Source organism: Anarrhichthys ocellatus, unplaced genomic scaffold, assembly GCF_004355925.1.
Source record: "Anarrhichthys ocellatus isolate YVR2014 unplaced genomic scaffold, GSC_Weel_1.0 scaffold11, whole genome shotgun sequence".
Classification (NCBI taxonomy): Eukaryota; Metazoa; Chordata; class Actinopteri; order Perciformes; family Anarhichadidae; genus Anarrhichthys; species Anarrhichthys ocellatus.
In genome coordinates, this window is record NW_022280041.1 from 6,535,190 (window position 1) to 6,550,408 (window position 15,219).

The 15,219-nt window shown below is 40.9% G+C and overlaps 1 protein-coding gene across 21 annotated transcripts in view; it reads right to left on the reverse strand.

The window, feature by feature from the left end:
- Positions 1–1,127: 1,127 nt before the first annotated feature.
- The window catches only part of LOC116385337 (adhesion G protein-coupled receptor L3), a 188,225-nt gene continuing 174,133 nt past the window's right edge, over positions 1,128–15,219 (reverse strand). For 7 of the 21 annotated variants that reach the window (XM_031850686.1, XM_031850685.1, XM_031850705.1 and 4 more), the window contains 6 exons: positions 13,462–13,630; positions 13,155–13,280; positions 11,017–11,113; positions 6,745–6,870; positions 5,177–5,194; positions 1,128–3,838 (listed from right to left, as the gene is read on the reverse strand). In XM_031850686.1, the coding sequence (XP_031706546.1) occupies positions 2,892–3,838; positions 5,177–5,194; positions 6,745–6,870; positions 11,017–11,113; positions 13,155–13,280; positions 13,462–13,630 (1,483 nt within the window). In that variant the 3' untranslated portion in view covers positions 1,128–2,891. Of the gene's footprint in view, positions 3,839–5,142; positions 5,195–6,744; positions 6,871–11,016; positions 11,114–13,154; positions 13,281–13,461; positions 13,631–15,219 lie in introns of all 21 variants that reach the window. The other 14 variants (XM_031850702.1, XM_031850698.1, XM_031850700.1 and 11 more) reach the window with 6 other exon arrangements.

The window sequence follows — 15,219 nt, forward strand, 5'->3', positions numbered from 1 at the left end:
AACTCGCCCCAGTTTGTAAATGCCATTCAAGATGATGCAGCAGTGACAAACGGAGCTCTTTTCTGTCCACCGAAGCCACATCTCTCAGTGAAGATCCATGCTCGAAGGGACAGTTCACCCCAAAAGCAAAAAAATACAGATTTGTCCTCCTATCTGTGGGGCTGTTTATCAATCTAGATTGGGTTGGTGTACGTTTCCTATAGTTTCGGAGATACTGTATATCTGCCTTCTCTCTGATATAATGCTACTATATTGGCTCTGGAGTTGTGGTGCTCAAAGCGCCAAAAATAATACATTTGTAAATATCTACAGCGATGTCTCTCTCCAGAAATCATGACCCAGTTTCTCAAAATAATCCAAAGACATTATGAGCAGTTTCATGCAGGAACTATTTTCTTTCAACCATGGTTCCGACATGAAGCTGCAGGATTTCTGGAAGCAGACATTGCTGTTGAAAGTTATTCAAACCCAGTACTATGTAGTCCCATTATGTTGGAGAGAAGGCAGACATCTCTATGGCCGATATCTCGCACCAAAACAATTAGATCTATAAATACAGGAAAGTGAAAAAAACATCTTTTTCCAGGCTGTAATAAGAGGAGCCAAACATCCCGGGTAACTTTTCATTATGACTCAGCCATCAATCACAGAACACAGCTCAGGGAAAATTGCTCGAGTTCCTTCTTCCTTCCTGCAGTACATTACAACAGGATATTGTGAAATACATGAGAGAAAAGTACAGAAAGCTTGTGACCGCACATTACACAGTATAACAATAAATTCATTCATCCACCAGAGAAGTCTAGAATACTAATATCTGATGAATTGAGTAAACTAGGTTTATAGGTGCAGTGATGCAATGTTTAAGTGTAATATTGAGTTTGTTGAGCAAATCAGGTGGGCCTTGAATTAAGGGTATGTTGGCTGTTTGCTGATGAGAGTGGTTGCTACATCATGAAACAATACGATGACTTAATATTTACATTATAAGACAGGGCATACTTACCTCTCCTCCTGCCCTCTTCCAGGATTAACGGTCCGGGTGACTTTCATGTGTCCTGCTGAGTTTTATCAAACTAATGTAAAACATACAGTCTCTGTAAAGAATTAATTGGTTACACCAGCAATGATATTGAAATATTTATTACAGCTTATGAAATCACTGCTTCTATCGTAAAGCAGACCAGAGCATACAGAGCACATCCACTGTTTCTGGGCCAAAAGTTTATTTGGCACTAAAATGGACAGAGGGGCTAATGAGGGATATTAACTGATAATTAAAAAAAAATATGAATTGATCGTTTCCTCATTTGGAGGTCCTTCGCTGGTATCCGTATAAAAGAGTTGCAAGACCCAAGACCAAACGTTTGTCATAGCTAAGTGATGAATCTTAGTCATTAATTTATTTGTTGGCAAACAAGTTTCACTGTTACAACAAATATTAGTTATGTCATTCAACTTGGAAACCGTTTACAAAAATGAATAAATAAGAAGCCATAATCATAGCCGATAATAAAAACGTATCTGTGCCACTAAACTTGGTTCCATCCTGCATTTTGATTACTGTTTAGTAAACATATAAATAAATATATTTTCTCCTTGAGGAAGAAAAACAAAAACACTTCCAGTTTTTCTCACTCCAAAAGCGCTTTCTTTAATAAGTAAAACAACCATCTTTCTTTTTTGTACAAGTGCCGGGTGCTCATCAATGTTCAATTTGTTCTCTCTCTCTCTCTCTCTCTCTCTCTCTCTCTCTCTCTCTCGAAGCACAAGCGAATGCCAATAGAGATGCAGAATGCACTATGAACCTTTCTGAGGGACATTCATGATTAACTTGGACTTATTCTGTCTCCTTGACGATCTGTGAATCATAGCTCTGCTATCTACACAGTAAAAACAAAACGGGAACAGAAATCTAACTGAAACAGAAAGTAGACCTGAAAACAAAGATGAATACGTAGCACAAAGATGCCAGCACGATACGTGTTTTGTTGTGATTTTTTTTGTGTTATTTTGCTTCTATTTAGACGGTCGGTTCTTGGAAAGTGATAACAGAGGAAAACAAAAAAGAAAAAACAGACTGGTACCAGAAAACCAGAAAGGCCAGCACAACAGAACAAAATTGCTCCTAACCACTACATTTACAGAGACAAAGGGTTTGCAATGCTAGTTACCTGTACAATTACATAGAAATATCTCATAATTATCTTATTAGTTTTTTTTTCTCCCTCTTTTAAACAACTGTTATTACAGTAAAACAAAAGAAAAAGAACAGCTATGCTTGAAAGCATACGATCAATAATTCCTTCATGGTAATTGTTCAAAATGTGTTTGTGGTGTTGTTGTTGTTGTTTTTTTGTCTTTTTTTTTCATCGAAGGGACACTTCAGCAAACAAAATGTGCTGCAACAAACCAAAGAGGAAGAAAATCTTTCAAAAAAAGCAATATAGATACAGAAGTATAATAAAAATAGTCCTTTTTTTAAATTTCCCATTTATTCTGGTGAAGTCTGTAGTTTAGACTTGTATAGTTTGGGGCTATGCAGTTCATTTCGACTGTCAGACTATATCTCTGAGACCTCAAAAGTCCTGTGCGAGTAATTGTCTCTCTTCACACTGAGACAAAATACGCCACACCACACAGGTTTGGAGGGGAAGGGGGACACAACATCAACAGATTCCCGCAATGTTTAACCAAATATAGTCACATATTAGCAATAATATCCTGTTGGTGGTCAGTAACAGCGAGTAGAGTCATTTGCTCTGCTTCAGTCTTCAGGGCACAGAATAAAAAGAAAGGCTACCACTGCCAACGACTGAAGGGACAAGGGGACACGGTGAAGAGGACCACGGTAATAGGAGGGACACTGGAGGAGCGGGAGGGTGTTGGGCCTATAGGCTGGTGACCAGGTGCGAGGGCTCCGACTGGGCTTCTTCTGGGGATAGATCCTCTTTGTTTGGGGGCACGATGAAGCCATCGCTGCTGCCCCGCCCTAAGTGGTAATAGGAGTGCAGCTGATGGAGGTGGTTGCGGGAGCCCAAGTTGGGCATGCTCTTGTAGTAAACGTCATCCGAACTGGCCTCTGGGCTCTTGGCGTCCCCGCCGTCCTTGGAGCCGTCAGCAGATTTGGCAGACACATCTGGCAGGCCGGGCAGCATGGGCATGCTGGTATAGAGGGAGTCTCTCTGGTGGTTGTGGCTGGGTGATGAGCCCTCGTCGTCGGTGTGCTCGTTGGTAAGTAAGGGGAAGAAACTTTCGCTGTTCTCCTGGGGGATCCTCCTTCGAGACGAGGAAGTGGTGGCGGACGAGAAGGGGTGGTGGGGCAGAGGAAGGGGTGGCGGCGCTGACTGGTGGAGGTGATTGTTAAGGTTGTCCGCCGCCTGCAGTGACGGGAGCGGCCTTTGAGGCAACAGTGGGGCGTTGGACTCCTCGCGGATTAACTCCAGGCCCAGGCCTTCGTCGTGGTGCGGACCAAAGGTGGAGTGGTCGTCCAGGCTCAGCGCCACATTCATGCCCATCCCCATTCCCAAACCCATCCCGTAGCCACTGTCCTTGCCACCGTTGCTGACGTTATTGACCAGCTTATTCATAAGGTTCCGGTTCTGCTCGGTTGAGCGCTCGTGGGAATTGTTGAGGTAGGAGGGGATATAATTGGAGGTGAGCTCTTTCAGGATCTTCTTTTCCAGGGTGGTCTCCTTGTGGTTATAACCCCGATCAATGATCTGAACGCAGTCGCTCATGTACTCGGCGCTGGCAATGCTGTAGCTGTTGCCATGGTTACCATTCAGTGGTAGAGTATCCATGACACTTGTATCCCGGGCATTGTTCAGGATTCCCTCTGGAATGACAAACACGGGTTGGGTTGGGGGTATAGAGTGGGCAAATGAGAAGGGTGGAATCTGATGGGGATGTAATTGCAACAGCTAAATGTCAGCCACTTTTACAAACACAAATTACACCCATCACATTCTCGAGCCCTTTTATTCTGAAATATGTCCTGAACCCCAAAGCACTCTACGAAATGATATGTCACCCACAATTCTCTAAAGTGTGCTTTGTGGAAATTAAGATCCGACAGCATTTGGATTAGGAAAGATATAAAAATACAATATATCCTGTAAATATGAACATCATACACACTTACCTTGTTACAAAAAAATAACATTTTCTAAGACCCAATTTCACTTTTCATTATTCTATGGCAGTGGTGAAAACACCGATATGTGTGACACGCAACAACACAAAAGCTCAAGCCACGGCACAAACACACAAAGCTTCAGCACGACACCCAAGCAAGCAAAAGACAAAAACCAGAGCCATGCATGGAAGACGTAAAGTGAACACAAACCAGAGCGACAGCTGTCAATTTTGGACCCCAGCCATATTGTCCCATTTGAGCATTGCAACGTAACATTGTAATACTGGAATAAAAATATTTCTTCATCTCTGCTTTGCCTGTGTGAACATAAACAGTCCTCTCTCTAGACATGAATTAGTAAAACATATCAACCCACACTGAAAGGAATGAGCCTTTCTGTTCTCTCTGTTTTTCATATTTCATATTCTATCTAGTCTACGCCATCAGCATCAAAGCATGATTTTCAACGTTAATTCAAACTACATCATACACGGCCGTCATCCAGCTTGTTACAAGTGTCAAGCCCACAAGTTTGACCTCTTCAGAACTTGACAAGTCTCATTTTTGAGACCTTCAACACATGTGATGGCTTGATCAAAGTGAACAGCAAAATATAAATAAAATAAATGCACGCACAGGCACGGGTGTTCAATATTCACTGATAAGAATACAAATCATTCGATATCGATAGGCCTCATTAAATGTTGAGGTGAGTCGAAATGGTGACTAATTGGATTATCTTAATCAGAGTGCGATACCAAACGGGCCAATGGATATTTGCCTGTAAGAAGCAGCAAATGCCTGTTTTTTACATCAAGAAGTGCAAAGTACAATAAGCAGTGGAGTCCAGGATGTGATTTAAACAGATTTGTACAGGTCTATTTGAAATGGCGAGGGCCTTTGTCATAAAAGAACCGCTATTACTTCCAAAGGGAATGACATTTTGTTTTCATTACCCCTTTGTCAGCACCGAGTGAAAAGAAAGTAAAGCCAAAGTCAATTACATTTGATAAGCAATGTTTAGTTTGACTCCCATACTTGTCTCTCTGTAGGGCTCTTTTTGGGGACAGCATGAGGGGAAGGAAAGAAGAAAAGAAAACAACAATAAGCATAACAGTGACAGGTAGAAGAGAAATGTGCACGTACAGTATGCTGATGACGCACCAAGAAAATGCTGCGGGAATGCAATCCTTTCATAGTATCGTGCAAATATTGTGTACCCACAGAAAGAACCACAACATATTCAGAGAAGAACAGATATAGAAGTAAAGATGTTTCGCGATGACTTTTTTTGCAGAATCCTCGGGGTGAAACATGGCAACGGTAGTTGAGTGTCAAATGCACCAGTAAATCGTTTTGATGCATTTGCATTTTTCCTCTTTAACACCTACGGCAATGTAGGTGAATTATAGCCCTCTGTCACAAGCTCTGATGCAGTACTTGTATTGCATCCATAAATTATCCCCCTGATCAAAGCTCGCTGAGTTTTTATCTCAGTTTCACACAAGTTTCTCTGTTTTTACAGACTCACAAAGTTACAGCGATCTCATATTGACTGCCCAAAGGTGGAATAAAATAATAACAGCTCTGCACACAGAAAAATAGTATTTTAATCTGCTGATGCCAGATTCAAATGTATTTATTTTTGGCTGATCAGAGATGGTTTCTAATACTCAAATCTAACATTTGTATTGGTGTTACATTCAAGTACCAATACATTGACCACCCACCACCCCAAGGAGCTAAATAACGGGTGGATCACATTTATGTCGACTTAATAACCCTCATTTTGAATATATGAATTAGCAATTTTTACAATCAAAAGTTCCAAATGGAAGGGCAATTTATTCTTTGAAAGAGCCAGAAAACTGAACCATTTATGGCTTAAAATGGAGGAAATTATATTCATAAAATTATTCAAACATAAGAGAATCAAATGAATGGTAATCCTCCTTTTTGCTCTTCAGACTACTCTATTCTATGAAATATAAATGAATTGCATTTTCAATTTTAATATCAGATCCAATTACATTCATCCCAAACAACGACGTTTGACGATCCAACAGGAGCATAAAAAAAAGAAAGAAATGCTCAAAAGAGAAAGACAAAAGACATGGCACACAAGCTTCACTGACAACATTAGAGCACATTTAAAATAAATGCCTGGGGATGTATCTTGCTGCCAACAGGCACACATTTTTCATCATTTTTACAATGTCTATGATGGCCAAATGTCTGGGTGTGTACTTTGTAACCGAATGGCACGGCCTGACTAGAAGCCATGATACACCCCCAATGAAAAACCCCACAGCACAACAAACCTGTAGGGTTTTTGTGACAAAGCTATAGTTTGTTCAATGCTAACACACAACACCTAGAGCAGTGTTTTTTTTTTTTTTTTTTTTTTTTTAAATCAAAGCCCTGTGAACAACTGGCAGTTCAGCTCAGTGCAAAGTCTGTCACTTTGAACTCTCCAATCATAAAGTTGCATTCTGTTCCTGAGCATGAACAAAGATGTGAAACCTTGCAGTCTCTCCAGGACCGGACAGAAAAAAAGAAACACTGCCCTAGCCACAATGTTAAAGAATGAAAAGAAGCTAGCACACCTTGTGTGTTGTACATGCCCAGAGGGTTGTTATAGACTGCCGATTCCCCAAGCAATGTATTATAGGGATTGTTAGTGCCATGAGGACGTAGGAGTGCATTAGGTATAAGATGGTTAGCCATAGCCCCTGGAGCAGCCAGAAAGAGACAGAGTGAGACAGAAAAAAAACAGAAGAGAAGAAGAGCGTTGAGACAGAGAACGGGTAGGTGGGTGGATAAATTGTCAAAATATTTAGACAGACAGAAAGAGAAAGAACATACATATCAGTTGGGCAGATGCAGCTGAGCAATAGCAGCCATTAATAACACCCAAATGATCACATGATCATTAACGTGAGGGGGCTTTGCTACATGAAAGTGGCAGAGCTGAACTGGCACGGCTAATGGGCCCGATGGAAAGTGTGTCAATTGTATTGTTAAAGGTATAATATGCAACAATTTCCCTACAAAACCCCCCACACTCTGATCATCACTTATAACCCACTGGAAGGGTGTGGCAGTGTCTGTATCTGCAGAAACCCTGCCCTCTGATGGTATTTTCTCTTTTCTTCTAATTCTGCTGTGCTCAGGACGTTTCTGGGCTTCAGTAAAGAACATTTGGGGATATAACCCCCCCAGCCAATAAGCAGGGTGTGCTGCCTGGTCTCATTCCGAAATCAAGTACCGCCTGATACACAGCAATGGAAAACGGGTTGTTATATCGCTGTGTGTGTTTTTATGTGCTTCTGTGTGTCACCTGTCAAGTCTCTCTGCTGTGTGGTGCTATATTGGACCGTGTCCGTGACCTAGCGGAGACACAGACCCGGCACAGAAAGAGCCACAGCAGGATCAAACATGCTGCATTCATTCAAAATGCTGCACCTTCCCGTAATGTTGGGAGGCGGCATGGGTGTTTCTATTTGTGCTGGAAAACAATCAGAAAATAATGTTTTATTCTTCTGATTTCCAGCTTTGTTCTCACTAATGCTGTTCCCTCTCTAGCCCGGTCGACTCTATCTATCTATCTATCCATCTCTCTAGCTTACTAGAGGGGCACATTTTTAATGCTGTGTTTATAAAAAGCAAGCGAGAATGTGCCTACATATTATACCTTTAGTGTTAAGCCCGTTTCTGTGCTCCACGTTCAGGCAGCATACTCGCCTTAACAGACAAATAAATTACAAAGAAACATCGAAATGGCCAACACAACACATGAACTGTTACATTTCTAGACTCAAACAGGGCAGAATACAATAATCACACGAGGGAAACTGTTTGGTCTTTGAGGCTGAAAAAAATTAATAAAAATAGAGTGCTCTCAATTGTTTTAATTGACTGTTTGCAAAACACCTTTTCTGAAATGAGATTGCGATAATCAGCAGTGGTAACGTTAACTAAGAACCAGATATAACTGATAAAACTGGTCTGGTGGTCACCTTGCAACTTTCACAGAGTGTTTTCAGTTCATGAAAGTTAATTGGAACATTTTGGTGACCTAAAAATGTCCTTAGCCCCGCCCTCTCGTGTCACTTCTTGTTGCAAAATGCCAACAAGGCAACAGGCAAAATGCCAAACTAGAAGTGAGAGGCCTGCTTTCTCTTTCTGAAATCAGCCACCCATTGCTTCAGAAATAGTTTAAGAATTCCGACTGGTACATCTCATCTCTGACATCTCTGGTTCACCGCATGGCCTCCACCATTTGGAGTTGCGATATACTGTATGGACATGACCACTATCAGTTCTGCTGACCTCGATATATCCCGTTGTGTTTGTTTACATTAGATTAGAAAATCACCAAATGAACCATAATATTGTTTATATAGTATATATATAGTCCAACAAAATGGCCTCGTGACATGTCCTCTCTGTGGTCAAGATCGTTATTACTTCAACCTCGCCTCCTTCGCACAAACAGAACATTGGCTCATTTCGCTTGGATTGCTAGGATCTTGCCCAAATGACACATCAGTTCTCCGACCACATAGCATCACACCAAAGCAACACTCACAGTGTGAGCCCTGTGATCAGCTGCAGATTTAAAGGCTGAATTCTTAAACACGAAGGGTGCGGATTCCCTGATGTTTCGGCTTTTCTTTGCCGTTGACAAAAAATAATATAATTTTCAAGTGTTTGAATACATTATGCTGAAAATCAGGTATGCTGGAAACATTCACATTCATTTCCTGTTTACGAGACCCGTCAACATGAAGTGATGCTATTACTTCTAAAGCAGCAAATTCAAGACTTATGAGGACTTCCTGTACAGCAGGTGAACGTCTTCTATCTGAGGTACGAGTACACAGCAATTACATGCTCTGGCAGTGTGCACTGATATTTTCTAATGCTCTGAATCTGTCAAACCAATGGAGAAAGAACACTCCATCTTTTCAAAAAGTTGGTCTTTTACTTTTTGAGGGGGGGTTCTTATTAAATTCATATTTTCTATGTTGGAAGACATGGAGGACATTTTAAAATAATAACAGTACTGCTGATTTAGATTCATCATTTCAGCATCAATCAATATTTAGTTTGAGTTTAGTATTTATTAGCTGTATTATAATTTAGCTTGGAAAACAGAATGTTGAGATTTTTATTTGATTTTTTTAATTTGTTGTTGCTGTTTGCCCTAATTACAGTGTATTTCATGAACACTAGCCCCTTTTGAAGTCTCCCAGTGACAGATCCCCCACTTATTGTGTCTATGTTGGATAAATTGGACAATTTCCACAGCTTTACTGATTGCACTGATTGTGTGGTGCAATAATCCCGAATGCTGGGATAAATTGAACATGCAATGCTATCAGGATGATTGCATGACTACGCTCTCGAGTGTCAGCTGCAAGCTCGCTTTCAGGTGCCAAAAGGGGGGAGGGGGGAGAAATCAAAAGGACAAATCAGCAAGAAATAGTCGCTCCTCGACTCATAATACCGTAATAACAGCACGGGAGCAGCCACGGATAAGTGACGTTCTTTTTTTGCATCTGTTCCGTATGATACTTGTGATGGCAGGACACACTTAACTCTTGTGAGTGTTGTCTCTATCAAATCCAGCCTGGTAAGAAGCCAAGGGTATAAAATTGCGTTCATAATTACTAACTCTGCTTTTTGCCTTTATGGAAGATCTCTGTACGCTCTTCTTCAACTTTTCTACAGCCCCACCTCCTGCCCCAATTTAGCCTCTCCACAATGGAGCGAGGCTGTGTGTCTGTTGATGGTGTGCTAAGCCGAGTGTCTAATTATTGAGATCTTGACACTTCTTCCCTGCGTCGAACATTAATCCATCATTGTAACTATGCATTAGTGTCGACGCGAGCGGGCGCCCAGAGCGAATTTAGAGAGCAAGCAGTGTGGAACTGGAGCCCTCCATCAAGAGATGCGATGAGTGGGGAGAGTGTTCGGGATGGATGCCAGCCAGCGCGGTATTTGCCACTCGATGTCAGATGTAGGCTGTGATCTATTTTCTGTATAATTTGAGGGACTCCGAAAGTTAACTCTGTTCACTGCACCGCTGTCAAATACATTATGGAAATATACTTTTTATTAACGTGTCTCTGAGATGGAATTCCATTGAATTGATTTTTAGTTTTTATTCCAGCACTTTTCCTGGGAGTAAGCCCAGTTTCACTGTCAGTTATATTTGCACTGCTTCACAAGGGGGAAACATTAAGACGTCATTTTATCAGTCTTATTAAATGCACCAAAACCAGAATTTTTTACAAACAATTGGATTTCATTACATTCACTCAATTGTATTTGTTTAGATTGAATGAAATCATTTTTGCAAACTCCTCTGATGATTTGTTGATGCTTCAAATATAAAAAAAAACATGAAACATTTTTTGAAGCAGTATGACACCAAATCAGGTTTTATCCCTTTTAATCTCTGCCTTCTATTCACAATCACGTTCTCTTTCATCCAGGCAACAAATGCACCAAGCCAGTTACATTTAACTTGCTTTTATATTTGGTGAAAGTTAACGTTTGGTTACAAAATGCGTCTCCTACTTGAAATTGTAATCATTTGGAGTATCTTGTGCAAACCTTTGTGAAATGACTGATTTACCTCCACTCAAGGTTTGCAGTTAAAAGCTTTGCTTTTCAAAAAAATGGTTTTCATAATCTAAAGTCGTCGTGTCCAACTAAATGGAAAGCAACTGCAACTGGAAAATAGGGAATCTTTTGTGAAAAACTGTATCTTGCATTTGTTATAAAGTCTAAAAGGTGAAGGCTGGTGTGTATTCAAGTAAATGAAAAAAGGAAACATTCAAGTAAATATCTGCTGCGTGACCAAGTACCTCTGTTAAGTGATGCAGAGCTGTTGATGTCGCCGGTCATGAAAGAAGACTCCGACTGTTTTCTGACTGTGTCATTCCACATTCGACGGATGCGACTCTGCGGGGGACAAACAACATGTCAAAACACGTCAGATTTCACTCTGTACATCGTCAGAAATACAGCTGAAAAGTAAAGGTCTAACATTATTGAATATTTGTGAAGATCTATTCCACTCACTAACTTGTAAGCACAATAAAGGGTGAGATATGAAGCAAAAATAAATAAGCGGTCTGCTTTTTAATCACGTTTTTAAGCTGTAAAACATGTCTGTGGGTATAAGAAACCTCCAATTAAAGATGAGCACTAGTACTGGGATAGGCAAAGTCAATAATAAAGTCATCATTCAAGCTCTCTGAATCACTGTCTCAGGTTTCAAATGCTCAATCCAAAAAGGGTTCATCCTTTTTAATTATGTTAGTGTCCCACGGGCTGTTGCACAAGCTAAGGATCTGGTTATTCAACCATGGAGCTGAATACTTTCTGTCTTGTGCCAGACGGGCTTGGCAGAAGCTTTCAGAGATTTCCAGATTGACACACGGATCGGTGATGGTGAAAAGAAAACATTGTTGAAAATGTTTCGTGATGAAGTGCTTCACAGAATGGATAATTAACACTCTTTTTTTGTGTGGTTTCGGTCATAATTTCTACCGTTAATAATACTATTGCACGAGAGGATCACCCTTACACTGCCTTAACACCAATTTATTGTGAACCAGAATAAAGAACATAACAGGAGTAAAGTCATGGAATGAAGCAATGTTTTTAAGTTGCCTTTAACAACTCGAACAGGATTCAGCTTAACTATGACGTCGGCACTGCCATCATCAGTATCTAAATTTGGAGCAAACGTCACAGCACCCTCACCTCCTGAAACTCTCTATTTGACATACAGACTGCGAGCATGTTTTTTTATACATGGAAGTTTCACCATCGTCTCATAAAGGATGTGGAAAAAAAATTGCCCACGCAGATGTGGTATGATCAATACGCCACTTCTGTGTCGCCCCCCAGGTGACACACAGCTCTTGTAATCTTACGGGAACATATACCGACATGGACGATCTCTATAACATATTCTACGTCATGTCGTCCCCGGCACTGAAGACACAGATGGGTTGGAAATGACACTTGCTGCTACTTCTTGTTTTTTTTGGACGGATAAAAAACTTGAACCATTCATAGCCAGCGGGTTTGAATGTACTTTGCTGATTACACATTCATTTAGATGCCTCAAGAGTAAGCAATAAACAAGCACGTCTTTCTGAGTGTTTCCATTCCTGTCTCGCTCATATAAAGCGACTGAGCATGAGGTTACAGCCATCTTGTCAAAGCACTGTGTATAATTAAACGCTTTGATCTGTGTGCAGAAACCAGCTTGTGTCGTGGGTTTGCCACTGCACGCTTGACTCGAAGCACTATTTGAATAACTGAAACACTGGAAGGAAACCACAATCTTTAGAATATGGAAATTATGTTCAATTAGAGTGCATCATGGCAATTCATCCTATACTTCAGGTCAATGTGGGCGGAATCCATGAACAATTTACTTTACAAGGGGGACAGAATTCACATATTTTGGCAGAGAGAGAGTCCAATCTGCATCTTGGAGCATGAACAAATTCCTCACAAAGCTCGAGCCAATAGTTTAGTCAGCGTCGCTGTACCAACGTGCAGCCTTTGCTCCAGTGGAAATGAATTCCAGACTGACTTTATGTACTCAGAAAATGTTCAGCTTAACAGGCACTAGGCTTCCGAACAAGGACATATGCTGTACTTCCTTCTATCATGCATACCTACACAGTCACCTCTAAAATATTTTCTCAAAAGTTCTTAATAACTAGAGCTGTGGTAGGGCGACGTGCAAAACATTGAAGTTTTCTTGCGTCTAAATTCTGTAGGGATGTGCACATCTGTGGATTATCATCTAGGAATAAGTCGCCCTCGCTATGCAGACCGACTACTCAAAGATACAGTTCAGTGGAGATCTAAAACCAAATGAGAGTCAACTTGTCCTGCGAAAGGAGATACTGTCAAGTGCAGTGAATCGAGAATGAAAAACAAAGAAAACAAAAAGAGGAGAATGACTTCATTTTGCCACCTGTGACCCAGTAGAATAACGTCCTGGCGCACGAGAGGCGGTGCCTTTTCCAGAGCCGATGGAACTGTCCACACTTTTGCCGCTGCAGCAGTGAGTACGCAGGCATTTCCCATACTCCTTACGCACCTGCATGGAGTAAAAGCCACAGTTACAGTCAATGCAAACCAACCACGTGACCAAATCCAAGGGTAACAATATCATATTTGGCGCATTTGGAGACGCTCTTCTAGCATAATGGCTGAAGCATGAAAATAACCCAACGATCAACTGATTTCAAACACAGCACATCTTGAGAATGACCCCGTACCTTTTTCTGCAGCACGCAGTGGAAGATGAAGATGAACATTCCTTGCAGGGAGTTGAAGATGGTGAACAGGTAGGCCATGACCACTGTGCTCTCGTTGACATACATCAGGCCAAAGGCCCAGGTCAGGCCCAGCAAGCATAGCAAGGCAATGGCCCCAATCACCCATGATCTGGAACACAAACAAACAGCCATCTTGCAAACCATTTGATAAAGCTTAGTATGATAAAAAAGTGCTTTAAAACTGGTTTTGAACTTGGGAGAAGAAGTGAAAATTGTACCAAACACAATATTTTGCAACAATGAATGGAGGTTAAAAGCCACAATGTGAACTGAGGTGTGTACATTTATCAAGGTTTTCCTATGAGAGGGAGAAAAGGCACAAAAATGAAGAAATTGATGAGAAAATGACGATGGCTTTAATCTTTGATTCTGTCTTTGCCATCTTTTCCTTCCCTCATTTGCACTCTGTCAAGCGTTGCTATTGACTGTTTGAAAAGCCATAGATGACCATAAAGCTGCAGATTGCTATGTACGATAAACGAGGTCTGTATAAATGGGAGGGCGAGAAATATGGCATTTTTATTAGAAGCCTATTTAAATGAGTACATTACATGTTAGATTCTATTACCTGAGGGTTGGGATAAGTGTCTTGTAAACTGAAGGATTGAACTGAGATTAATAACAACACAGAGTCTATTAAGAATGAAGGGCTCTATCTTCATGTAGGGTACACACTGTGCAGAGAAGTGTCTCTTTTTCTTCACCTGCACCCTTTTGGCACAGAGGCAGAGTTAAGATTCATATCACATTTGCGTCTGTCATGTCCGACAGCCTGCGTGCTTGACAATCTTCCCTTTGAGTGAGATTAAGTCCTACAACAGCGATCTGAAGGAGGCAGTTAATAGCCTCTAATTCGAGGGGAAACTCATTGTCAAAAGCACAATAACGCACATTATCAGATCATCTTGATTGTATTGTGTAAACAATACCTCGACTGTCTAAAATAATGGTAAACGTCTCTGCTGTTGTGTACATCGGCGGTTGGATACGTCTCAATATTCTGGCTCGCCAGGTCAATGCCGTCCAAATTAGCAGAGGTGGAGGCGTTGTCAACCTACAGCTGCTGGGAGCAACACGATGCGGTGATCAGAATCATCGCTGGTCATACCACTGTTACGGGTCAATTTCCATGCAGTGTGACCGTGCATACTCTTAGTGTGAAAGCTCTCGCATAATGTCTTGCTTACGACTGATTTATTTCATGCAACGTTTCAGTGTAACCTCGATGAAGTCCTTTGTATGGTGTGTACCTTTTTTTGGTCATTGGGGATGTTATCAATAACTGCAAATGTGGTTAATCTAAGGCTTATTGTATGACCTAGGTATTGTACATCACTAAGAATGGTGACTGCCAGGCATTCAATAAGTCCAGAAATATGAATTTATCTCCATGGAACTTATTCTGCTGTTAATTAGGCTACATAAAAATCGATATAATTACGGTAATATAAATTGTTTCAATCATGTATCTATTAATTTCAGGTATTTCAAGTATTCATCTACTGCTTCTAGCTTATTATATCAAACATTGTTCTTATACAGACTGCACTGTGAAGATGCAGGTGCCATTTAAAACTAATCTTGCTTGTCACATCTGGAGGCTTGGTATATTTAAGACAAGAGTGCTGCTGTGTGCACACTAATGTGGACTTCAACATGACGGAGTGCTCCACCATAAGTCACGTCAACGATTCAGAG